At 43.8% G+C, this 25,290-nt stretch overlaps 1 protein-coding gene across 1 annotated transcript in view; it reads right to left on the bottom strand.

Moving 5' to 3' along the window:
- CTR9 (CTR9 homolog, Paf1/RNA polymerase II complex component) overlaps positions 1 to 25,290 on the bottom strand; it is a 1,518,941-nt gene that overhangs the window by 423,757 nt on the left and 1,069,894 nt on the right. Inside the window, exon 19 of the mRNA XM_044059132.1 lies at positions 2,754 to 2,825. Within this exon, the coding sequence (XP_043915067.1) occupies positions 2,754 to 2,825 (72 nt within the window). The remainder of the gene's footprint in view (positions 1 to 2,753; positions 2,826 to 25,290) is intronic.

Here is a 25,290-nt window from a genome sequence, read left to right as displayed (position 1 = left end):
ACAAAAACAGGGGAGGACTAGGTCCTCTAACTGAAATGGGCCTAGCCCGTAAACACCAAAAAAGGAAACGGGATACCAAGAAAGGGTCAACAGAACCGGTCACACAACCTGCAGAAGCAAAACACACACACTAGCTATGAAAATAGCTTTTGGAGCTACAGTATTGAAAAATAAATCGAAAAATTGTACTTGACCACGTCCGAGCTGTACGAGCGGCAAACGAGATCTGGGGATAGGCATGTTGCAGCATGGGATACCTCTTAGCCACGAGCCAATTGAAGACTTCGAGCTAGAGTATAGCCGAGTCGGGGCCGAGGTTCTGCTCCGAACACACGGGTAAGAATGTAGGCGAGATTGGACTACATAACATCAAGTGTTTTGACAGAGTTACTGACCCTTTCTGAAGGGAGAGAAACTGAGACATACACTAGACAAAGTGTTATTCTTTGTTATACAGTAATACACAAAATTGCATGAGACTAAATGATGTGGCAGTTACAAGATGCCCAAAAAATTCTCTGCATGAACAAAAAGTCAAAGTGAACTTTGTCATTTAGAACTACACACATGTAGCCTAAATGAAATTTTCTGCATCAGCTCAATTCTTGAGATTACAAAGGAAAGTGAAACATATACAAGTAGAGGAATAAACACAACTAACAAATACATCACTCCCAATACACACAAGAAAGAGCAGAAACATTTACCAACACTCATATATATGAAAAAAATACTGTCCCGAGTTAAATTAATTACCCTATTTAAAGTAATACAAAACACACTGCAGACTGAACAATGCCCAAGTTATTTTTCTAATATTGCACTTGAGTGGGTTAAATAATACTTACTATGGATATAATAAATAAATATTGCACTTATTTGGAATATATGTAAGTACGTGTTGCATAAATAAATAAAACTTGACTTATATGTCAAGACCCCTGGGACTAGTGCCAGAGTTCAGAAGTCTAATCACTGTAGGGTATAAACCGTTATTAGATTTTTCAGTCCTGCAGAGGATGCTGTGGACAGCTCTTGCCTGATGCCAGATGCTTAAACAGTCCATGCATAGGATGCGTGTTATCCTGTATTATTTTAGTGGCCTTTCGGATGCTTCTTGCAGAATAAAGATGTTGTATTGATGGAAGACTGGAACCTGTTACGTTCTCTGCAAACCTCACTACCCTTTGTAGCTCCTTCTTTTCTTTAACTGTTCAGCTTCCAAACCACACTGTGGAGTTGCAAGTGAGGATGCCCTCTACTGCACCTCTATAGAAGGTGGAGAGAATATGAGGAGGAAACTTAGATTTTTTTTCACCCTTCTTAAAAAGTGGAGGTGCTGATGTGCTTTCTTGTCCAGTTGGCTGTTGTTTCCTGAACACGAGAGATCCCCTTACATGTGCACACCCAGGAATTTTGTACTGACATCCCTCTCCACACACTCATCACTGATTCTGATTGCTGAGTGGTTTGTTCTCCTTTTCCTGAAGTCGATGACAATCTCTTTGGTCTTGCTTACATTCAGGTCAAGGTTGTTCTCCTTGCACCAACTGATCAGAGATGCTACCTCCTCTCTGTATGTCTTTTCATCACCTTTGTGATGAGCCACATGACTGTGGGGTCATCAGCAAACTTGATGATATGGTTGGACATGTGCTTAACATAGGAGTCATGGGTTAGGATGGTGAATAACAGTGGGCTGCGAACCTCGGAGTTAACTGTGATGCACTTTGATGATGTGCTCTTACCCTAACACACCATCTGTGGTCTCTCAATCAGGAAGTTAACGATACAGTTATAGATATGTTTACTGATTCCTAAATGTGCCAGTTTTTATATCGGCTAAAAAAAGTAGCTATATAAAGGATGGATGCAGAAAACAGTTGATGAAACCTGAAGGCTCCTGCTGTGTTATTAGGTCTGACCATGAGCTGGAAACTAAAAATTGCAGAAGACTGGCTGAATACATAAAAGTCAAGTCCCACAACAGATACTTACAGAACTTAATCAGAAAGATCATAGCAAAACACAAAAACATTCCTAGAGATGGTAATTCCTCTGACAGTGCTTCAACACACTGACTCATGAATGTTCAAGGACACGAAGATCCTTAACAAGGTAGGAGTCTGGCAACTGGCTTAGAGGATTGAGGGAGCTATTAACGCACAGTTTCCTGTTGTCCAGTGGTGCATGGTTTGATTCCCCCAGCCTCCACTGCATAACTGTGTCTCTAGGAAGTCACTTAACCAGACACCACTCCGGGATGAGTTTGAAAAAAGGTCCATGGATATTAGTGTTCTAACCAAAAAACAAATATAAATAAAATAAAATAAACAATGCACTTAGCTAGTAACATCTGGCTCACTGTGCTATGTACATATTTTGCCTTTATTTTGGCTCTTCAGTACAACCTAAATAGGTCTACCCAAGTTCAGAGTAATTTAGGTTAAAAAACAGCATAATGACACCAATTTAAGGTGTACACAAAGGAGAACAATTCCCATCACAGATGCTCAAAGGACCAAACTAGGCAGTCCCTGGCATAACAAGGAAAAGCATCTAATTATTATTTGCAAATAAGATTTTATCAAAGCATCATGGAAGATAAACAGATTTCCCCTACAATACATTTTCAGCACAATAACTCCTGAATGAACAATAAAAATAGTGATAAATTACAAATAATCCAAAAGCAAGTGCTAAAAGGTATGACAACTTCCTTTACATTATCTATAATTTGTAGGCAAGCTTACCTTGCTTCCGAACTGGCAAGTGCAAGGTCAAATTTCATTTTATCTCCTGCTTTGCTCAAATAACTAAAATATCTGCAAATAAATAAAAAAATAAAGCATGGTTATGACATAAAACTTATACTATTCTTTATGTAAGCCATAAAAATTAAGCTATGCAATCTATGAAATTAGTTTTTACATTGTGTTTGACAAAAGTATGTTCATTTTATGGGTTCCATTATATAGATAAGGAAAGCTGTTTATTCATTTTCTGTAAAATGTCATATTCAGTGTCTGCAAAATATGTCTTTTCCTGAAATTAAGGTGATGCAAAAAATGTACACTACATTAGCCAAAGAAAACGAATTCCCACATTTACAGTGCTGCACAATAATGTAAGACTTTTCTAAAAGCAGACACTTTAGTTTCTCTTATTATTACAGTATTGAATCAGAAGTTAAAGAAAGCAAAATACACCTGTCCTGAATAGAAGTTTTGAAGCTACTCAAAATAATCCCCAGTCTGGCAAAGAAATGGAAATTAAAAACTGCCTACTGGTATGCCAAAATATACAATTACCATAAAAAACTATGAGGGTTGTTGCCCTCTTTCCCTCTTACCTCCAACAATATATACTAAAAAGGAGTTATGTACTCACCATAATGTTCCACCTGAGTAGTAATACTTCACTGTTCTGCAACCTGTGGGTAATCGGATCACAGCCGGCAACTTTTCAAGCATCTGCTCCGAGCTCCAAGCTCTTCCCTCTTACCCATAACCCATCACCATCTCCTACCTTCCCTCAGATCGAGTTTGCCACTACTCAACCAATCAGCAACTCAATTTTATAACAAACCTAGAACAGGTTCGGGGGAAGGAGGGTGGGACGGTTGCAGAAAAATGAAGTATAACTACTCAGATGGAACGTTGTGGTGAGTACATAAGTTCTTTATCTGTAGTAGTTAACTTCATTTTATCTGCAACCTGTGGGACAGAGTCCCCAGCTATTAAAACTCTTGGGAGGCCCTCATGGAAGGATATTCTTGAGCACCGCAGAGCCGAAGGATGCTCTCCCTCTGGAGATCAAATCCAACTTATAATGAGAAATGAAGATATGCAACCTTGCCCAAGTTGCTGTCACAAATGTCATCCAGTGAAACCCTAGACCAAAAAGCAGCAGAAGTAGCCATAGATCTGGTAGAATGAGCTTTAACAGGACCAGACTGGGACAGACCTTTGTCTTTATAAATTTGCAAGATACATTGTGTAATCCATCTAGCTAAGGAAACCTTGGAGATGGCTTTGCCTAGAAAGGGCTTAGAGAAGGACACGAATAACTGGCCAGACTTGAGAAAGGGCTTTGTTCTAGTTAAATAAAAATGAAGTTGTCTATGAACATCTAGCAAATGCAGCTTATAGTCACCCTTGTTCTGAAAATTTGGAAGGAAAACAGGCAGATTAATTGTTTGATTAATGTTTGATTCAGAAGCTACTTTTGGTAAGAAGAAAGGGTTCGTGCGGAGTGAGACCCTGTCCTTATGGAAGATCAAGTAAGGGGGCACGGCAGACAAAGCTTGAATCTCAGAAACCCTCCTAGCTGACGTAATGGCCACTAGGAAGGCTGTCTTCCAGGATAAGAACTTCAAATCTACTGATGCTGCAGGTTTAAATGGAGGAGCAACTAAAGCCTGCAGAACCAAGGTAAGGTCCCAAGGAGGAATGGAGTCCTTAATTGGAAGGCGTAAAAGAAAGATGCCTTTAAGAAAGGCCTTACATAGTCTAGAAGAGGCCAGGGCATTCATATTTTTGCCAACATGGAAATTAGAGACGGCTGCCAGTTGCACTTTCACCGTAGATGAACTAGCCCCTTGTTGAAAAATATTGGCTAAAACATCCAACACTGCAGGAACAGGGGCTGTAAAGGGATCTAGGTTCCTCTGAGAAGCCCAATCAGAGAATAGTTTCCATTTGCTGGAGTAAATGTTCCTACTGGAGGTCATATGGGACGCCACCAAAATAGTTTTTACTGAAGATGTAAGACCGGGAGTCTTGCCAATTAAGGGAACTGGAGCAATCAAGCAGTCAGCTTGAGGCTGTCCAGGTTGAGCGGACAAGCGCCCAAGAGATGAGATCCGGGCAAGGATCCAGAATCCAAGGTGGAGCTAGAACATGAGACCAGGGGAAGGGGAACCACACGACGAGGCCAGAATGGGGCAATGAGGATCACTCTGCACCCCAGTCGGCAAGCTTTCTGAAGAAACTTCGGAATGAGAGATAACTTGGGAGTAAGCATACAGTAACCTGGGAGGCCAAGCATGGACCACAGCGACTCTGGGGGGATCCCCCGTGGTAGGGGGGAACAGAGCAAAGAACTCACTGCACTTCCCATTGGAAGGAGATGCGAAGAGATCGCAGCAAGGTTGACCCCATGCAAGAAAGATCTCCTCCGCTATGGATTGTTTCAGAGACCACTCATATGGCATTAGAATAGCCTGACTCAATCTGTCTGCTAAATGTTGGAGCATCCCGGGATGTGCGTTGCAATCAGAAATCAACAGGTGGAGATCGCCCATTCCCACACTCTCATGGCCTCACAGCACAGAGGGCAAGATCTGGGTCCCCCCCCTGTTTGTTGATGTACCAGACAACAGACATGTTGTCGGACTGAACTGCAATAGTCCCTGGAGGAAGAACAGTGTGAAAGGCTTGCAACGCTAAAAGCACTGCTCTTATCTCCAGAACATTGATATACAATCTGGTCTCGGTCTGGGACCACGTTACTTGGACTGTCCTCCCCAAATAATGCCCCCCGCACCCGAGCTGGGAGGCATCCATGGTCACTGTGGCTAGGGCTGTGGGTGAAACAAATGGCCGTCTTGCTAAGATCTCCGGCGATTGGAACCACCAGAGAAGCGACGCACTGCAGGCTTTGCTGATTTGAATTGGATAATCCATGGGGAGATCTAGCCAAGACCAGTGTACGGCCAGCATCCACTGAAGAACACGCATGTGAAGACGTGCACAGGGGAGGATCGAGATTGCTGCTGCCATAGAGCCTAGGGCTCAGAGAACGTTGCCCGCCTTTGGTAACCTGGGGCCAAGCAGCACTGATATATGGGCCCGCAATCTTTGGACCCTGTCTGGAGTTAGGAAGACTTTCAATTGGAGGGTGTCCAGCCATGCCCTGATAAAGTCCAAGATCTGCACTGGGTCCAAGAGAGACTTGGAAACATTGATGGTAATCCCTAGCTGGATTACAAGATTTATTTATTTTTATTTATTTATATTTGTTGACCAGGAGTGTCCGACTGGATGTAGGTCCATTTTCAGCGGAGGCCCCGGGAGAAAAGCTCCACAGTTAAAATAAACAGACAGTAGTTACATTGGATTACATAGCGATTAACAATTTACATAGCAATTACTTACAACATATTTATGGATGAAGAACATAGTACATCAGTAGACAACTAGAATCTTTATCTGTGAAGTACATAACGGGCATTAACAAATGTTACAATGAGAAGTTCCTGCTGAATAATAAGTACTAGGCTTATGAGCATCTGAGCTTGCTATAATCAAGGTAGTTAGTGGAGTGGAAAGAAAGGTAGTGGTTGGATGAGGTGGGTGATATTAGAGTGGGATTTGCAAGGGCATAGCCAGCATGTTTTTAGGTGCGCTTTTAGTAAAGTTTTGAAGTGGGTGCATGATGGTATGGAGGTAATTGTGGGTGGGAGGGAGTTCCATAATTTGGCTATGGTGCAAGAGAATAGTGCTTCACCAGCAGAGTTATTGGCTTTAGTGATCTGCAAGTGATTTTTGTTGCTGGATCTTAGTGGTCTGGTGGTGCGATAGGGTTGGAGTAGATTCTGAAGGGATGGGACATTTAGTGGATGGTTTGTGGGCAAATGAGAGTCGATACCATTGAAGGAGGTGAGGGAGTTCAAGCCAGCCCAGTTCAGCAAGTGAGAGACAATGGTGACTACGGTAGGATGCCCCTGTGGTGAATCTGGCGATTTTGTTGTAGCAGGTCTCTAGCTTGTTTAGATCGCATTGCCTTAGGTTGGTATATATTGGAGAGGCATAAAGTAGGGTGGAGATAAGGTGGGAATTTGCTATTGAAATCTTTGCTGCTTTGGTGAGAAGTTGCTTATTTCTGTAGAACGCTCCTAGTTTTTTGTGGACTCTTTTTATGGTCATGGATATGTGAATGTCAAATTTTAGTTTATTGTCTATTTCCACTCCTAGTAATTTGGTGTGTTCAGTTGGGTATATAGAGGTGTTGTCTTTTGCTGTGATGTTAAAGTGAGAGTTGTTTTGAGTATGTTTGGTGGGTTGGAAGATGAGTAGCTTAGTTTTGTTTGGGTTGAGTATTAATTGGGCATCGGATGAAGGATGAAGATGAAGGAAAGAGTCACTGGCTATGCAAAGATGACATTTGGTGGAAGCAGCGAAGAGGCAATCGTCTAGGTAAGGAAATACCTGAATTCCATGAAGCCTCAGGTGAGCCGCTATGACTGCCATTACCTTGGTAAACACCCTGGAAGCTGTGGTGAGACTGAAGAGTAGGGTTCTGAACTGAAAATGATGGGCTCCCAGACTGAAGCGAAGGAATCTCCTGGAGCTTCTGCGAATCTTGATGTGATAGTAAGTGTCCTGGAGGTCTATCGAGCACATCCAGTCGCATTCCTGAAGATAAGGTAGAATGGACTTGTAGGGTGACCATCTGGAATTTCTGCTTGTCTACAGCCAGGCTCAATGTCGACAGGTCCAAAATGGGCCTGAGGTCCCCTGTCTTTTTTGGCACTAAAAAGAACCTGGAGTAAAAGCCTGATCCAGACTGATCTGGGGGGACCAGTTCAAAGGCTCGTTTGCGAAGCAGCTTTGAAACCTCTAGCACTGCCGCCTCCCTTTGAGTGGGTGGGACATCTGGGAGGCGCTTTGGTTGTATGGTAGAGGTAACAAACGGGATGGTGTAGCCACTGGATATTTGAAGCACCCAACGATCCGCAGTTATGGACTCCCAAGCCATTGGGTGCAATGATAATCTTCCCCGACTGTCTCTAGAGTAGGACAGTTGGGCAACCCCTCAGGGCTGCTGTGTGGGCCTGTCCGAGAAGGTCTCCCTAGACCCAAAGTTCATCTCCCCCCCCCCCGCCTCTGGGGTGGCGTCTGTCCTGTCCCCCTCTGCCTCTAGGGGACGAGTTGTCCTGAGAGTCCTGGGAAAACTGTGATTTTCGGAACCACATCTTCTTTTGCCCTTTCCGATTCCTAGAAAAGGATCTTTGTGGGCTAGAGAAGCAGACTCCGACGGCAGACAAAGTCTTCCCGTCCTTTTCACTCTGGAACAGAGTGTCATGTACTGTCTTCCCAAAAAGAGCAGAACCATCAAAGGGAGCATTTGTGAAAGACACCTTGAAGGGGTCTGCGAATTGACACAGCCCGAGCCAAGCGTGTCGCCTCGTAGCCACACCGGTCCCAGTCGCCCTAGCCGCTCATTCCATGGCATGGGAAAGGAGATGCATGGATGTGTTCGATACTGATTTTAGAGTCAACATTTTCGCGGAGAACAGGCGCTTTTTGTCCTCTGGCAACAAAGACTCTGAGGGCGACTCAGCAAACTCCGTGACTAGGTCTCGCTGCAGTTGTATAACGTGTGCCAAATAGTTCAGCACTCATATGGAAAATGTCTGAATAAAACACTCACTTCCCAAATCGATCCACCGCCCTAGACTCCTTTCCCAGAGGGTGGACCTAGGAACGCTCCTGTGGCAGTTCCCACTTGGTGGCTGCTGCAACCACCACAGCGTCCACTGGGGATCCTTTGTACCAGGCCTGTCTGTCTGAGGGAGGAGAGAGAATCTTGTCTGGGCATTTCGGTATCGGCTCTATGGTGTCAGGCTCCTTCCACGTCCATGTGGTGATAAGATCCACTAAGGGATCTGCGGGAGGGGACACCCAGGACGTAGATGGGCCCGTGCCAAAAGCCTCCAGGAACACTAACTCATCCGTAGAAGGTTTTGGGGCTGACCAACCTCCCCTCTGGCGGAGGATCTCCATAAGGTCTCCAAAGGAGACATCCTCGGGAGGTGACCTGGGGGAACCTTCTCCTTCATCTAAGTCAGCGTCTTCTGTCAAGGACTCGGGGGAGTCCAGATGCCTCCTTTTACATGTGTGCATACGGGGACCCTCGTCAGCGGGACTTTGAAGAGGGCTTGTGAGCCATGGAGGGTTCCTCCAGGGGAACCACCTGGGGGTTCTCTACCACGGGCTGTCCCTGGGACAAGCTGAAGGGAGTCATAACTGAATCCAAGGGAGTCTGGGTGGAATCCAAGGAAATAGGCTGGGGTCTCGATCCTTGAGAGAGAACCCTCTCAACCACGTTGAACGCCGATGGACAGCGCACCTCCTTAGCACCCAACAAAGAGGAAGCTCTCCCCAGGTCCGCCGTGAGGATCGAGGCCAAGGCAGGAGTAGCCAGAGCTCCGAAGGAATGGCTCAGATCCGACAAAGTCAGAGATGAAGACACCTCCATCCCTCAGATCAAACTCCCCTCCTCGGCCCAGAGAGTTGCTCAGATCCAAACTGGTCTGATCCGAGGAACTCAAGGTAATTGCCAGAGTCGAGGTTGGAGGAACCGTAAGTACCGAACCCCCAGCTTTGAGGATCCTCGGATCCATAAACCCCTGAACCCCCAGCTCCAAGGATCCTCGGATCCATAAACCCCAAAACCACAGGCCGGATCAGGGAAGGAGAAATTGGATGAAAGAAGGGCATGGAGGTCCCCCCTCCAGAGGGAGAGGGGCCTGGCAAGACTCTCATTTGGATTTGGGTCCAACTTAATCTCATCATCCTGTCCATATCCAACTCCGACAGGCTCAGAATCGAGCACGAGGAGGCGACTGACTTGGATCTGGCTGGTCGAAGCGAAGACCGAGATGAAGGCCTCTGATCCAAAGGTTCTGTCGACTCTGGGGAGAACCTCTGGGAATGGAGCCTAGGAGATGTAGGCCTAGATACTTTAGCAGGCGGGCTAGGGAAGGGCTCCCACTCTGGAGACTGTTTGCGGGGCCTATGCCCCCTCTTGTCTCTGTCCTTGTTCCTCCTGTCCTTTTCCTTTAGCCTCCCCTTCAACAGGTCTAGTGGCAGGGAGAGTCCCAGCCTGAGGGAGAGGTTGAGCAACTGTTGGAGGAGCAGAGGCCGATGAATCCAGGGAGGAAACAGGTAGAAGGCCTTTTGCAACCAGTTTGGCCTTCCACTCTTTTAAGGCCCTGGGACTGAACCCAGCACACACGCTACACTCAACAGAAAGATGGGAAGCACACAGGCAAATAACACACAGTGTGTGGCCGTCGGCCAGTGAAAGCTTATGGCCACACACACTACATTTTTTGAAGGTAGGCTTTGACTAATCAGCCAAAATACTAAAACACACAACCTACTTAAAATTAACACTCCAGCACACACACTTAAGGGGTAGGGAGGAGGGCCTTGCTAGACTACTTTACAACAAACTTTTTTTTTTTTTCTTCTAAGTTTAAACTGATGAACAGCGAATGGGGGAGGAAGGGTGAACTAAACGACCACACACACTCACTAAATAGAGCAAAAAAAAAGCCAAAATTTTACTTACTAACAACACAACACTTGGAGCTACAGAGATCACGATGCTGATGCACAAAGCAGCAAATGAGATCTGAGGGAAGGTAGGTGATGGGTTATGGGCAAGGGGGAGGAGCTTGGAGCAGATGCTTGAAAAGTTGCCAGCTTGGATCCGATATGGATCCGAATACCCACAGGTTGCAGATAAAATGAAGTTAACTACTTCAGATATATGAGTTCACCAATACTTTTGAACATGTGACTATTTTACTAGTGGTTAATTTACATTCTGAGAAGTTGAAATTCGGTTAAGATGTACAGTGGTGTATTCTAGAAGAAATGCATCATGTAAAATTTCAACGTGCAACTTTGACAGCAGTAAACAATCTAAACAGAACACAAGTGGCGTTGTCCTTGTTTACCATGATAGGACACAAACAGTCTTAGCAGCACAGACAAACATGCATTTTTTTTTACTAAATGATGTAATTACTTTAGTTTCATTTACCAAGCAAATGTTTTAAAAATATCTAAATTTTTAATTTAACTAGGTAAGCATTATGATCCAAGGAACACCCTTTGAAACCACAATCCAGGTAAGTACAACACATAGTAACTGTCTTAATTAGTCAGCCAGCCAGCATGTTTTAATAAGATTTAAGAGAGAGAATCCACTGAAAACCTTCATGGATATGGAGAAACAAGCAGACTCCAAAGAGAGACTAGAACTGACATCTGGACACTGGAATTATCTGAAGCCATAAACTAGATGCATACATAAACATGGGACAAAAAGCATCTCGTAATATTCATACAAGTATTACAAAAGAATCAGACAAGAATAAGTCAAATCCCAGCCACATGATGCAGTGGGATAAAACCCAGATGGCATCCCAGACAACCTGTGTCCGACTACTGGCACAACTACTGGAAGGACCAGACCGGGGGTGGGGGGGTGAATGGTATGGAAGGTAGCTTAGCGTGCTACATTGGCAATACCTGCAGGAATGCAGGTGTAGTGCCAAACCATGAGCAACTTAGCATGTCTGCCTTATAGTGGTGTACTTCTTAACCTGGAGTTTGCTCATGCAGAGAAGTATGCATGCCCCTCCTACAGCAGCTAAAGTGGAACTCTTAAGCTGGTTTGCTTCTTAGCACCCACTTGCCTCTATTAGGGAATGAATGGTCCCAGACAGCTCTCACCCCATGGAAGAATGAAGGGGACAAATGGGTGAAGGTGCAGGAAAAGAAGCTATTCAGTCAATTCTGCAGATCACAAAAAGATTTAAGTTATACACTTTGTAAGAAAGAATGGAATAACTTGTAAATCGGGGTATATATGAAATACATTCATGCAAAGGAAATTTTTAAGTCTAAAATGGAAAATTAAATCTGACTTACCACAGCAACAGATGTAGAGTACTAGGATCATTATTACTGCAGTAATAATCATGAAAGATGAAAAAACATCATGGAAATGTCTGCTCAACTGGCCAGACCTCTGGAGATCTGATGTTCCTCTCATGTGCAGGTGGTCTCATACCAAAGATGTCAGAATGAAGTTGGGCAGAAAGACAAAAGAAGCCAGCAATACCACTAACTCTTTTTGTTGAGATCCAAGACAGGCTACTATCAACATGTGTGCCACTGATATGTGCCCATGCAGATGTAAATTACCACCACAACAGGCAGTCGGGTAACCTCCTGAATTGATGATCTCTATTACAGCAGAAAAAATTATCAATTCCCCCTTACTCCCCCCCCTGTTAATAATTTGGGCTTCTGTTCCCACCCTTTATTGGAATGGAAGAAGGGAGACATTCCCTACTACACCAGTGATCCCAATATTTGAGCATTTACTACTATGTTCACTGTAGGGATCACTGCTAAGAAGGCAGCGGGGACACTAAAGGAGGCATGGCGTGCTCATCTCCAAAGAGGGGTGGAAGGGAGTGATTTACACACACTCAAGGGCACACTGTGTGATGCGATTTTCATGGTGGAGATCAGGGACCTCACCAAGCAACCCAATAAGGGAGTGTCAGGGCTGCTTGGTGGGAAAGTATTTTACAGATAGCCCATTGAATGTCCCTCCCTGACACCTTGCATGGTGCATGCTGCTAGGACTGAAGAACCATCCTTGATGGCTGTCTAAATGATGGGCCCTCCAAGTCAACCCTTGTCCTGCTGAGGAGAAACAAATATTCAAACTGGCCAAGGAGGGGGGCCTGATGACTAACAAGAAGAAAAGGGCAAAGAGTAGGGAAAAAAAACTAATAACCTATAATTTAAGGGCAGTAAAAATAGCTGCTGCTCACTCTTACATGTTGTTTCAAGTACTTTTCATGGTGATAAGAAAATGCAATGCACACAGCAACCAGTATTTGCTTAGATATTGCTCTGCCCAGTTTGTTTTGTTTAAAAGAAACAAACAGCTGACATAACAGTCTGCATTTCTTGGTTCTCACCAAGTAATATACTGACTGCCTTGGCATTCCCAAGGAATGTAGGAGTCTTTCATCCTTATTTTGACATTTGGGGAAAGAGCATGTAGCATACTGATTAGTTTGTTTCAAAGTACATTTCTGAGAAAACTTTGGCCATGAAAAATGGATTAGTTCTTACAGCAACCCGCTTTCATGGAAAACAATGTAAGCCTCCATGGACCACAGAATTTGAAATCCAGACACTATCCTGCAGAAGTAATAGCCATAAGAAAAACTGTATTTCAAACAGATGAATTTTACAGCACAATTGCAGGCCGACTCAAAGGGGAAAGAGTACATTTTCACAAAAAAAAAAGTTTAGATCTCAAGCAGGAGTCAGCAGTTTTCTGAATGGTCTCAGATGACTTAGGCCCTTACAGAAGAGTCTGGCAATTTGTAGAGATGACAAAAGGGGGTTCCATAAAGCCAAGCAAGCTAAAATTGTAGATGTATGGAGTTTTACTGAAGTGTAGGCCTGGCCTATTCTGAAAAGGGAGCTCAGGTATCCAAGGACTTGCTGTATTGAAATTCTTTTATAAGAACTTTGATATTGTACATAAGAAAAATTAAACATTTCTTCTTTACTCAGATAGGATTCTCTAATACCGGGTTTTTTAGCTTCCTTCAAGATGTAAAAAAGTTCTGAGCCATAGACTTCCCAAAAGGGGATGAAGGTCCTTATCTTTTAGGCAATTCAGGCTTATGTGTACAAAGGTTTCCTGACAGCACCTCAGTAGAGTGCAATGTCTGGGTAGAGTCGTGGGCTTTCCATTCCTGACATGTACTACTATAACCACCCAAGACTGCATGGGTTAGATGCGGGCTATCAGAATCATGTCATGAGGGGTGTGAGGGAGAAAATGTAAGGCTGCTCCTTGCACCAAGTGAATATGCTGCTCAGGTGTCATGTCATGGGAACCTCCAACCTTTTGCCCAAAGACTGCGCTATGAAACAAGGTCCCTTTATGGGGGCTAGCGGTGGATCTTCTAGTATCAGCACTAAAATTTTCTTCTGATGAAATGTACACAGATTTCAAAAAGAAGCTGTACTGACAGGAGACATCCCAAGCTCTTACAGTTATTCTACACAAATAAACGATACAGGTGGGTGCACCCTTGACTGCTGATGTATCACACTGCTTGTTTTTCACATTTCCTTCAATATTTACATGACTAATAGTCACCACCTATTCTCTACTGACCTATTCTCCACTGATATGCTCGGTGAGAGTACTCAAGTCCCAAGGCTCCTGCATTATGAGTCAACCAGTACACCCCTTTCAGCCAGATATGAGGCATCTATGGTCATGATCTGGAAACTCTGGGCAAGGGATAACAATATTCCTAAGTTACTCAGCATTCTGCTTACCCACTATGGAAACTTACTGCAGATGGAAGGAATCTGGGAACCATACATGTCAAGAAAGTGTAAGTACTGAAGTCATAGGTTTGAGGAAAAAAAACACAACTTTCCTCACATGTAGCCTGGTTATAACACTTAGCATACTTACTGAAACACACGTGCCTAGAAAGCAGGAGTACTGCATCATCCAAGCCGTTAACCTTAGGGTCAGTTACTCTGGAGTGCATTAGGGATGCATTTTTATGGGTCAAGAGGTTCACACACTAAGGTAACATTCTTGTCTCTGTCCTTGACTGACATGGCAAAGAAGAGTACCACTGTTGTCTGCGTCAAAGAGTGTTTGCCAGAATGACTTGTGCCTTCTCCTCCATGATCTTCTGCAATACCGTGGAGATCAGGGGTAGAGAGAAAACATATAGAAACTGACTTATCCAATTCATGGAGAGCATCTTTTCTCTGGACAACTGGAGTTTCTGTTCAGCAGCAGAACTCTGTCAAATGCATGTTTTCTGGGGAAGCAAAAATGTCCACTTCTGATGCATCTCACTTGCTGGACAGCTCCAGAAAGACTTTCTTGTTCATCACCCATTTCTGTAGGTACACATGAGATCTGCTTATAGCAACTCATATAAAACATTATTTTGTGAGGGGATGGGGATGGCACTCATCAGGTCTGACTAATGGTAATCTGCCAAGGCTGCACAGCTAATACACAGAGGATGAAGTAGTGGAACGCCCCTCACTTGCTAATACATCACATAACTATGTTGTTGTTCCTAAGAATTTGCAGGTACACTGTGTCTAAATCAGATTAAATGCTATTAATGTTAAGATAACAGGTATATTTCTTCCTTGGTTATGGTCTACTTTTCTAGTGCTCTTTTCTTAAGTGCCCTGGACTTTCAAAGATTCGAGATGATCCCTGCTCCCCCACCAAGACAAGCCAAGTCTAAGTAGTCTACAGTGCTTTTGTTTTCAGGACTAGGTTGAAAGGTAACACGCGCACACACACACTGCTTCACATCTTAGCAACCTTATGCGAAACCTGAAGTGGGACTATGTAAGTAGGCAATTTTATGTCTGGGATGGCCAGAAAGCCTGAGAGGACTGGTAATTTCTTTATGGCCCCCTGACACAGCAGATCCTTTAACAAAGGTAAGAATAGGTTACTTGATCTTTTGGTACTAATGGAACGCCTTCAAACATTGAATTTGCCTTCTGTAGTCTGTCTCTTTGCCTCAGAATGGTTAATACGCAATGGTCCTGGATTATGCTTTCTCCCTCTTTTTTTAACACATTTATTGAATTGTCACTTAAGACATAGGCAAACGTACATTTATACAGAAGAAAACAAACCATATTAACATGTTCACAGTTACAAATATTACACATTACATATATTCTTTTGTACAATCAATCCAACATTACATAAACTGATCAACTCCTGCTTTCCATTACACTTCACTCCTTCTCCAAAACATGATTCTGCATGCATTGTTCCCACAGTTTTCATTTTTTTCTATGTGATTTGCTCCTACCATTTTCTAAAGATCCCACTTCCAGTTCTTTTATCTCTGTTACAATACTCACTACTTCAAGTACAGTTGGTTTAGACTTTTGATTTCATTTAATAGCAATGTTTTTCCTCTCCCTTATGAGTAGTCCACCCTACTATTCTTCTTAGATGTGGATGAAGAGGAAGCAGCCTATGAGTCACAGCTGTTCCCTTTGCAGCTCAAGGTGCTGAGAGCATTCAAGCTTCTCCAAAGACTTGCCCATCCTTACTAATAAGTAATAACCCTAGCCCTGACACTGCCCCCAATCCTACACTTTACCTTAAAAAAATTACTTTCTGTAACACTATCACTGTTTTCAGACAAAGCATGCCTGAATTTAGTGGTAGGGTTTTAGTTAATAGGTCACAAAAAGAAAGTTTCATTTTGCAATCCTTTTTTTTTATGTTCAGGATCGATTACCTGGGTTATCCATTCTTGCGTATTTTGATAAATCAATAATAGTGACTGAAAAACATGTCAGATGCCAAAAGGTTACATTAGCTTAATCAAATCTTAAAATACATGACAGGTGTTTACATGTGGTTGTTTGAAATGGTTAATGAGTTGTATGAAGGTACATTCATTGAGTGAGTGAAGACAATTTTTTGGGATGGGACCTTTTGTAGGCAGCGATCATTTCTGGGCTCGTGTTCACTGCCAGTGCAGTTTAAGTGTGTGCCAACAATGATCACCTTTGCATGGGATACTGTTGATCTTGTTTTGTGCAGCCCTGCAGTGAGTTGGTATATTTATAGTCACCACTTGATCACAAAAACTATCAACTATTAGCCTGACGAGCCTGGACTGCAAGGCCATGGAACGTATCATCAATGAACTCATAAACAAAGACATTGGTAACCTCCAAACTCTGGATCCCACCCAGTTCGGGTTTGTGAAAGGCAGATCATGCCTCCTGAACCTGATCGACTTCTTTGAGGCAGTCACCAAAGCCGTAGATGAGGGTAAGGTGGTTCACACAACCTATCTTGACCTCGCCAAGGCTTTCGACACCATCCCCCATTCTGGAATTACAGCTAAACTCACTAAAGTAGGTATAAATCCCTACGTCACAAGATGGGTTGCCAACTGGCTCACTGACAGAACCCACACTGTAAAAGTTGTTGACTCCAAATCTGACCTCAAAGCAGTGACAAGTGGAGTACCACGGGGTTCCGTCCTGGGACCTCTCCTGTTTGGTATCTACTTCTCTGAAGTACATGCTAACACAGAAGGCCTCTGGCTAACAAAGTTCACAGATGACTGCAACTAGGAGCCATAGTCAAGTCCCCAAATGATGTGGACATCCTACAGAAGGGCCTCGCTGAGGCAGATGCCTGGTGTCAGAGCCATGGCCTCAAGCTCACTGCCAAAAAGTGCAGTGTCATCCCCTTTGGTAAAAACTCTGTACCCATGAACTACCAACATAGGCAGCAATCTATTTAACACCGAATGTGTGAAAAGAGACCTTGGGACCCAGGTGGACAGTAGTCTCTCCTTTGATGGTCACATCGCCACAGTAGTCAGGAAGTCCTACGTGGCACACCTCATCATAAAAGGGCTCTCATCCAGGAAAAAAAAAAGAGGTCATTGTTCCCCTCTACTTGACACTCATTAGACCCATTATAGAGTACGATGCCCCTTTTGGAATGTACCTCACAAGACATCTGCAGCAGCTGGAAAGGCCACAGAAGTACCTCACAAAGAGGACTACTGGCCTCAAACAAATGCTCTACACTGAGCGCCTCAAAAAACTCCAGCTTTACTCCGTAGCATATCACCTACTCCAACGTGATCTCTGCCCAACATATAAAACTATGTCAAACCCAGAGCTGTTGGTCATGCTACACCTAAAGAAATCCCAATCTCTCCGAGCTACATGTTCTAGGGACCTAAACCTTGTCACCACAATAAACAGGACATGCTGGAGGGATAGATTCCTGTCCCAGAGACTTCCCATACTCTGGAGCAGGCTACCCATCTATGTCAAGCAAAGTCCTTCATTAGCACTCTTCAAGAAAAATCTTGATGGGTAGATGGGAAATAGGAAATACACCCCGGGGATCATTTCTATGTCTCTGCTCGACAGTGGCACAGGAAAATAACTTCCTTGGGTGGCGTAAGCCAGGGAACCTTGTTGGCTAGGCTTATGTAGGCTCTTGGGCTGATAGCCTAGTACCTACCTATGAACCAAATACGGGGTGTAGAGGAGCTTGCCCCTCCCTTGAGTCAAAGACTTGCAAAACAGTTTAATATCATCAAAGTTAAAAAATGTGTTTCTTGGGTTACCCTCCATGCAAAAAAGATTTACACTGGCATTTTTTCTTGTTTTCAAAGTCAGCAGTGGTGGGGGCAATTAGTATTACTGCAGATGTCCTTACTTTCACTGCTGCAGTACTCTTTACCATATGGTATTCCCTGCAGCGGAAGCCTGAACGTCCGGCCAGTCTACCAAAGACTGCTTGTTGCTTACTTAAAAGGTACCTCGAACATCACCCAAATACTCCTTGTGTAGCAATAGGGCATAAAGGTGACGTTCGGGCCTACCATAAATCAAATTTCTTTGCAGCCAGTTACAAATTATGTTTTCACCGTCAATCTGTTTTCCTGCATCCATTTCTGCCAGTTAAACACATTTTCATTCTCCAGGGACTACTTACTCCTGCTTGTAAACATCTTTGCAGTTGCGGACAAGTGTCCTGTTGGGGTTTTTGTTTTCTCTTGTTTTTTTTTTTTCTTTCTTCATGCTTCTTGAGGTTGTCTTCCAGGAAGGGTAAATGCCAGTGTGGGGAGTCAGACTCTCAGTAAAGACAACCACAATAAGTGTATTTTTTGCCTAGGAGCCTCTCATGACCATACATCTTGTCCTGTTTGTCAGGCGTTTGTTCCAAAAACCCTTAGCAGTAGACTTTATTCCCTTTCTTAGTATCTTGAAAACCAGCATCATAAGCTTCTCACTAAAAATACAATGGAAGGAATCTCCCATCCCGAGGGTCAGCCATTAGGAAAGAAGGCGAAAAAGGTAAGACCAGAATTGTAGTCCAGCCTCTGACAGGTGTTTCTCCCGAAGTCATTACAAACCCAGAAGCTTGCCCGGCTGTGTTGTCGGATTACTCTACTACCGCAACCGTGTATGACTCCAGTGAAGGTCCAGCTGGAAGCACATCCAGACAAACTTTGCAGGGATCCATCTCAGACATACAGGAGGAACCATGGTTGATTTTTTCAGAGAGGCTTAAGAGAGTTCCTCAGTCTTTAGCTGGGGAAGACGTTCCTAATATGATTCTCAATTGCTGTTCCTGGGTCTGAGCCTTCTCAGTTTTTTTGGAGGGGAAGTTTATTTAAAAAAAATTTCCATTTCTGTTTTCAGCATGGGTAATTTGACAAAGTGTCTTTACAATATTGCGTGTGTGTGTACATGGATTCATATATAGATATATATATATATATATATATATATATATATATACACACACACACACACATATATATATATATATATATACACACACACACACATACATATATTAATATATTTTATTTATATATATATATATATATATATATATATATATATATATATATATATATATATATATATATATATATATACTTTATATATAGCTTCTGGTGTCATTCTAAGGGGATCCAGTATCTGTCTGCCTGGGATGACATGATCGACAGACCACAATGCTTTGTCAGAGATGGCCTGCACCTGTCGCCCTTGGGATTCCGGATACTAGCTAAGGCTCTTGCCACACCTATAGTGCCTTTCTTAGGCAAGGTTCAAATGTCAAACTCACCACTGTAACAGGTACAAGCAAGCAAAATCTGAGGGTAATGCTACTCCGTGCTAGAAGTGTAAACCTCAAAATGCACTCACCCGAGGCACTCCTTAAAATGAAGAACATAGACATCTGTGCAGTGACAGAGACCCGGTTTCAAGGCCCCAGAAAGCACCCCTGCATTACCAGGCTATAATTCATACCACACCTTTCAGCCACCTAACCTGGACTGAAACACTAAAGGCGGAGGCGTGTCCATATTCATTAAGGATATCCACACCTCCAGCCTAGTTGCTCAGCATAATGCATCCGAGATTATCCAAGTGCAACTAACTCTGGGCAAGACAGCAATCCAAATAGTAGCTTGCTACAGATTCCCCACCAGGCCACAGGTTTCCCACCCCTCATTTCTTGACACTCTGGAAAATATTAGGGTACAACCCAGCACCCTAACAATGGGCGATTTCAACTGCCCCACAATTAACTGGAAAAACTACTCATGTACCAACTCTTTTGTGCAACATTTTCTGGAATTCATAAATTCCAATGCCTTCGATCAACTTATCCACACCCCCACCAAAGGCAGTAATATCTTAGACCTGGTCATTACCAACATGGGCGACCAGTGTTCCACACCATAGGTCAATTCTTCGTTGGTCAGATCCGACCACAAGCTAATCACCCTAGACATCCACATCCTGCCCCACCCCCCATTAGGGAAACCATCATAAAACATTTCTCCAAAGCGAACTTCAAGCTTCTTAAGACAGAAGTGGCAAACTTCACAACACCAATCCAGACGGACAATAGAGGTATGACTGCTGAATCCTACACAAATGCACTTTATAAGCACTTACACGAGTGCATGGATCATGCTATCCTTAACAGAATCAAGATGCTATCCACCAAAAAAATAAATCCAATATGGTGGTCCCCTGCCATAAACAAACTCTACAACAGAAGAAAGAAACTGCTGCAAAAAAAGAGTAAAATTCCATGACTGGAGGAACTCCCTGGTCAGCCTCAGTAAGAAGCTGAGTTCCTTCAGAAAATCCTCCAAAGCTAGTTATGAAAACAAAATTGCCACTGTTTTTAGACAGCCACAAAGCATTCTATAGCAATGTCAAGAACCTCAATGGCAACACGCAGATCTGCTCTAAGTTACAGCACAATAGCACTAAATATACAGAACCAACTGATATAGCCAACATCCTGGCAGATAGGTTCAGTGCTAATTTTACCCCCTTCTCACCCCGTAAAGGGCCCATCTCTATACCGGAAGAATGCAAAGTTCCTGTAATCACAGCTGCACAGGTAAAATGCACACTGTCCAAAGCCAAGAACACAGCATCCATGGGACCTGACAACATCCCAGGCTGCATTCTACACAAACTACAGAATATACTGGCACCCCACCTAAGTACCATGTTCAATCATAGCCTCACCTCAGACTTTATGCCCACTTAATGGCTCACAGTGACAGTTGTCCCACTCCACAAAGGGGGATCCACCACAGACCCCAGGAACTATTGCCCCATTAGCCTGACGAGCTTGGTCTGCAAGGCCATGGAATGTATCATTATGGAACTTACAAACAAGACATTGGTAATCTCCAAACTCTGGACCCCACCCAGTTCGGGTTTGTAAAAGGCAGATCATGTCTCATAAACCTGATAGACTTCTTTGAAGCAGTCACCAAAGCTGTAGATGAGGGTAAGGTGGTTCACACAGCCTATCTAGATCTCGCCAAGGCTTTTGACACCATCCCCCACTCTGGAATTATAGATAAACTAACTAAACTAGGTATAAATCCCTATATCACAAGATGGGTTGCCAACTGGCTCAGTGACAGAACCCACACTGTGAAAGTAGCAGACTCCAAATCCGACTTCAGACAAGTGGAGTAAAGTACAGTTTTGTACCTACCATAAATGTAGATGTTCGAGGGCTATTACAGCTGCAGTAGTTACATATGGGTTTTCAGCCGGCAGGCGGTCCCTCGGTCGGCCGAATTCCAAAGTCTTGGTCCGGCGTCGGTTGTTGTCGCGTACTCTTCTGACGTCAGGAAGGCTAGAGTATAAAAGACACAGCCGACGCCATCTTCTTCAGTCTTTCTTGCCCAGATGTCAGGTGCCCCCAAAAGGAAGGCAATACATAAATTAGTGTAATACACAAAAGTAAGCAAATAAAACATAGTAGGATAACCCAGTTAGCAGGTATGAATAGGTATTCAAACCCCAAGGTCTTACCAAGAGGGGAAGGAGGGTGGGAAACCTGTACTGCAGCTGTAATAGCCCTCGAACATCTACATTTATGGTAGGTACAAAACTGTACTATGTTCATCGTGCATTACAGCTGCAGTAGTTACATATGGGTAGAATCCCAAAGCTATGTATAGGGTGGTAGGTACTATACGGAACTGGGTTGAGCTAGAATGCCCTGCAAAACTGCAGTGGCAAAGCCTGCTCTAGTTCTGGAGTATAAAGGCAGATGGTAATGCTTTGTGAAGGTATGTACAGAACTCCAAGTGGCTGCCTCCAAGATATCTTGAGTAGGCACTCCTCTGAGGAAGGCTGTAGAGGTGACTGTGGCCCTAGTGGAATGTGATCTGATACCAGTAGGTACGAGCTTTCCATGATAAGAACAACAAAAGCGTATGCAGTGACCAATCCACTTGGAAATGGTCTGTTTAGTTACAGGGTTCCCTTGACCCCCCACAGCATAGGAAACTAGGAGTTGATCTGATTTTCTGAATGACTTGGTTCTGTCCAAGTAGTAACGTAGCTGCCTATGGATATCTAAAGAATGAAGCAGCCTCTCCCCTTTGTTTTGAGGATTAGAGTAGAAGGTAGGAAGGTGGATGGCCTGGTTTAGGGCTACCCTAGATACTACTTTAGGCATAAAGGAGGGGTTAGTACGTAGGGAAACCCTGTCCTGATGGAATATGAGGAATGGCTGCACCGCCATGAGGGCCTGTAACTCAGACACCCTACGAGCTGAAGTGATGGCCAGGAGAAAAGCTGTTTTCCAGGACAAATATTGTAATTCTGCTGAAGCAGCTGGTTCAAAGGGAGGCAATGTCAATTTTTCCAGTACATAGTTAAGGTCCCAAGCTGGTACTGGTTGTTTCCTTGGAGGCCTTATGTTCTTAGCCCCTCTGAGGAACTGTCGCAGTAGTGGATGTGAGAATAAAGGAGGATCCATATTGAATTCTGCAAATATTGCTGAGGCATGTATTTTGATTGAGGAAAAAGAAAGTCCCTTGCTCAAAAGTTCAGTTAGGTACTGTAAAATCTGAGGCAGGTTTAATTTTCTAGGATCCTGTCCTCGTTCTTCATTCCAACAGCAAAACCGCTTCCATTTTGCGGAGTAAGCTTTTCTTGTAGATGGTCTTCTAGCCTCCAAAATGACATCCTGCACTTCTTTGGAGAGTAGTGCCTGATGTGAAGTTAAGGAATTTTCCATGCAGCTAGACTGAGAGTTTTCAGCAGACAGTGAAGAGTTTTGAAATTGTTCTGCGTCAGTAGTAGAGGTGTTAGAGGCAGGGGGCACGGAGGAGTGTGTGTTAGGCTCCTCAACAGTGGATACCAATGTTGTCTCGGCCAATCTGGAGCAATCAGTATCACCCTTGGTTTGTCTGTTCTTGCTTTCAAAAGCACCTTGGGCAGCAGAGGTAGTGGTGGGAATGCATAAACTGACCAAGTTGTCCATGTGAATGAAAGGGCGTCCACTTTCCAAGCCTTTGGGTGGAAGGTCCTTGAGCAAAACTTTTTTAATTGATGATTTTTGTGGGAGGCAAAAAGGTCTATGTCTGGCCTTCCCCACGCTTGAACAATCTCTGTGAAAACGTGCGGATGTAGCTTCCATTCGTGAGGGTCTGTCATATGCCTGCTCAGAGTGTCTGCCAGTGTGTTTTCCATTCCTGGTAGGTACTGAGCCTGGAGTTCTATTTGTCTTTCCAGAGCTAGATTCCAAAGAGTCATGGTTAATCTGCACAAGGGGTATGAATGAGTTCCTCCTTGTTTGTTTATGTACCACATTACTGTGGTGTTGTCTGTTCTTATGAGCAGCTGTCCTGGATGCAGGAATTCTCTGAACGCTGAAATTGCATTTATTACTGCCAGCATTTCTTTTTGATTGATGTGAAGGTGCTTTTCTGTTTTGTGCCATCTGCCCTGAATGCACCTGTCCTTCATGTGCGCCCCCCAGGCGTAATCTGAGGCGTCTGTGGTTATGACTTGTGTAGCTTGAGGCTTGCAGAATGGGAGGCCTTTGTTTACTTGGCATGCTTGGGCCCACCATATGAATTCCTTTTGTAGACAGGGAATTATTGGAATCTCCACTTCTAAGCTGTGACTGTGTTGAGACCATAGATTTTTTAGGTACCATTGAAGTTTCCTCATGTGCAGCTTTGCACATGGGATTAGAAGAATGCAAGATGCCATGAATCCCAGAGCCTGCAGGATTTTCCTTGCAGTAAGCCTGGTACTTTTTGCAAGCATTTTGAAGTAATGAGATAGTTGCCCTTGTTTTTCTGTTGTTAGGTAAGCCATCTGGGTGTTTATGTCCAAGTTGGCACCTAGGAAGGTAATTTTCTGAGAGGGTGTTAGTTTTGATTTCTCCTTGTTGATGGTGTATCCCAGAGAAAGCAGTAAGCGTGTCACATATGCCAGATGTTTGAGAAGTACGAGTCTGCTGTCCGCTTGGATCAGGCAGTCGTCCAGATAAGGGTAAATTTGTATTCCTTGAAGTCTGCAGTATGCAATCACTGATGCCAGGCACTTGGTGAATACTCTGGGCGCAGTAGATAAGCCAAAGGACAATGCAGAGAATTGATAGTGATTTGAACCTGCAAGAAATCTGAGGTATCTTCTGCAACTTTGTCTGATTGGGACATGCAGGTATGCCTCCTTGAGGTCCAATGTTACCAGCCAAAACCCCTTGCCCAGCATGGGAAGGAGTTGCTGTAATGTGAGCATCTTGAATTTTGGCACTAGAAGAAATGTGTTGAGAATGGATAAGTCCAGAATGGGTCTTCAGTCGCTTCCTTTTCTTGGCACCAGAAAAAGCCTTGAATAAAAACCTTGTGCTTGTTGGTGCGTAGGTACCTTTTGTATAGCCCTCATGTTTAGGAGCTTTGCGATTTGTAGTTGTGCCTCTACCCTTTGATTTTGTGGTAGGTTTGGCATGCCTCTCATTTTTGGAAGAGTGTGGAAATGAAATTTGTAGCCTCTGTTTATTATGTCCAGAATCCATTTGTCTGTTGTGACAATATGCCAATTGTTTGCAAATAGTGCCAGTTTTCCTCCCAAAAGTGCTGCCAGTTGAATTCTGCTTGGCATGGAAATGAGGGAGTCATTGAGTTTGCTTTCTGTACTGCTGTGCACTGTCGTCACCACTTCTTGGTGTTGGTGATTGCCATTGTCTGCCTCTGTAGGATCCTTGGGGTTGTCCTCTGCCCCTTCCGCGTCTGTATCTGCCCCTTTGGGCTTTGTCAGTGGTTGGAAAGGGCCAGTTTTTTGACGGCCAATTCCTGCTGAACCTTGGTGGCTGAACCTGTAAGAAAGCTTTGACAGTTTGCATAGATTTTGCCTTTTCTTCCATTTTACGTAAAATATCCTCAGCATTACCACCAAAAAGAACATCCTTATGTAACGGTGCATCCAGAATTTTTGCTTTCACCTGATCTGGAAGATTTTGTTCCCTTAGCCATGCATGTCTGCGAATGACTGCTCCAGTGGCGGCTGATCTGCTGGAGGCCTCTAGTGCATC

This window comes from Protopterus annectens, chromosome 17.part0 (genome assembly GCF_019279795.1).
Source record: "Protopterus annectens isolate FY-2018-M chromosome 17.part0, PAN1.0, whole genome shotgun sequence".
Taxonomy (NCBI): domain Eukaryota; kingdom Metazoa; phylum Chordata; order Ceratodontiformes; family Protopteridae; genus Protopterus; species Protopterus annectens.
This window is presented reverse-complemented; position numbering and strand designations above follow the sequence as displayed.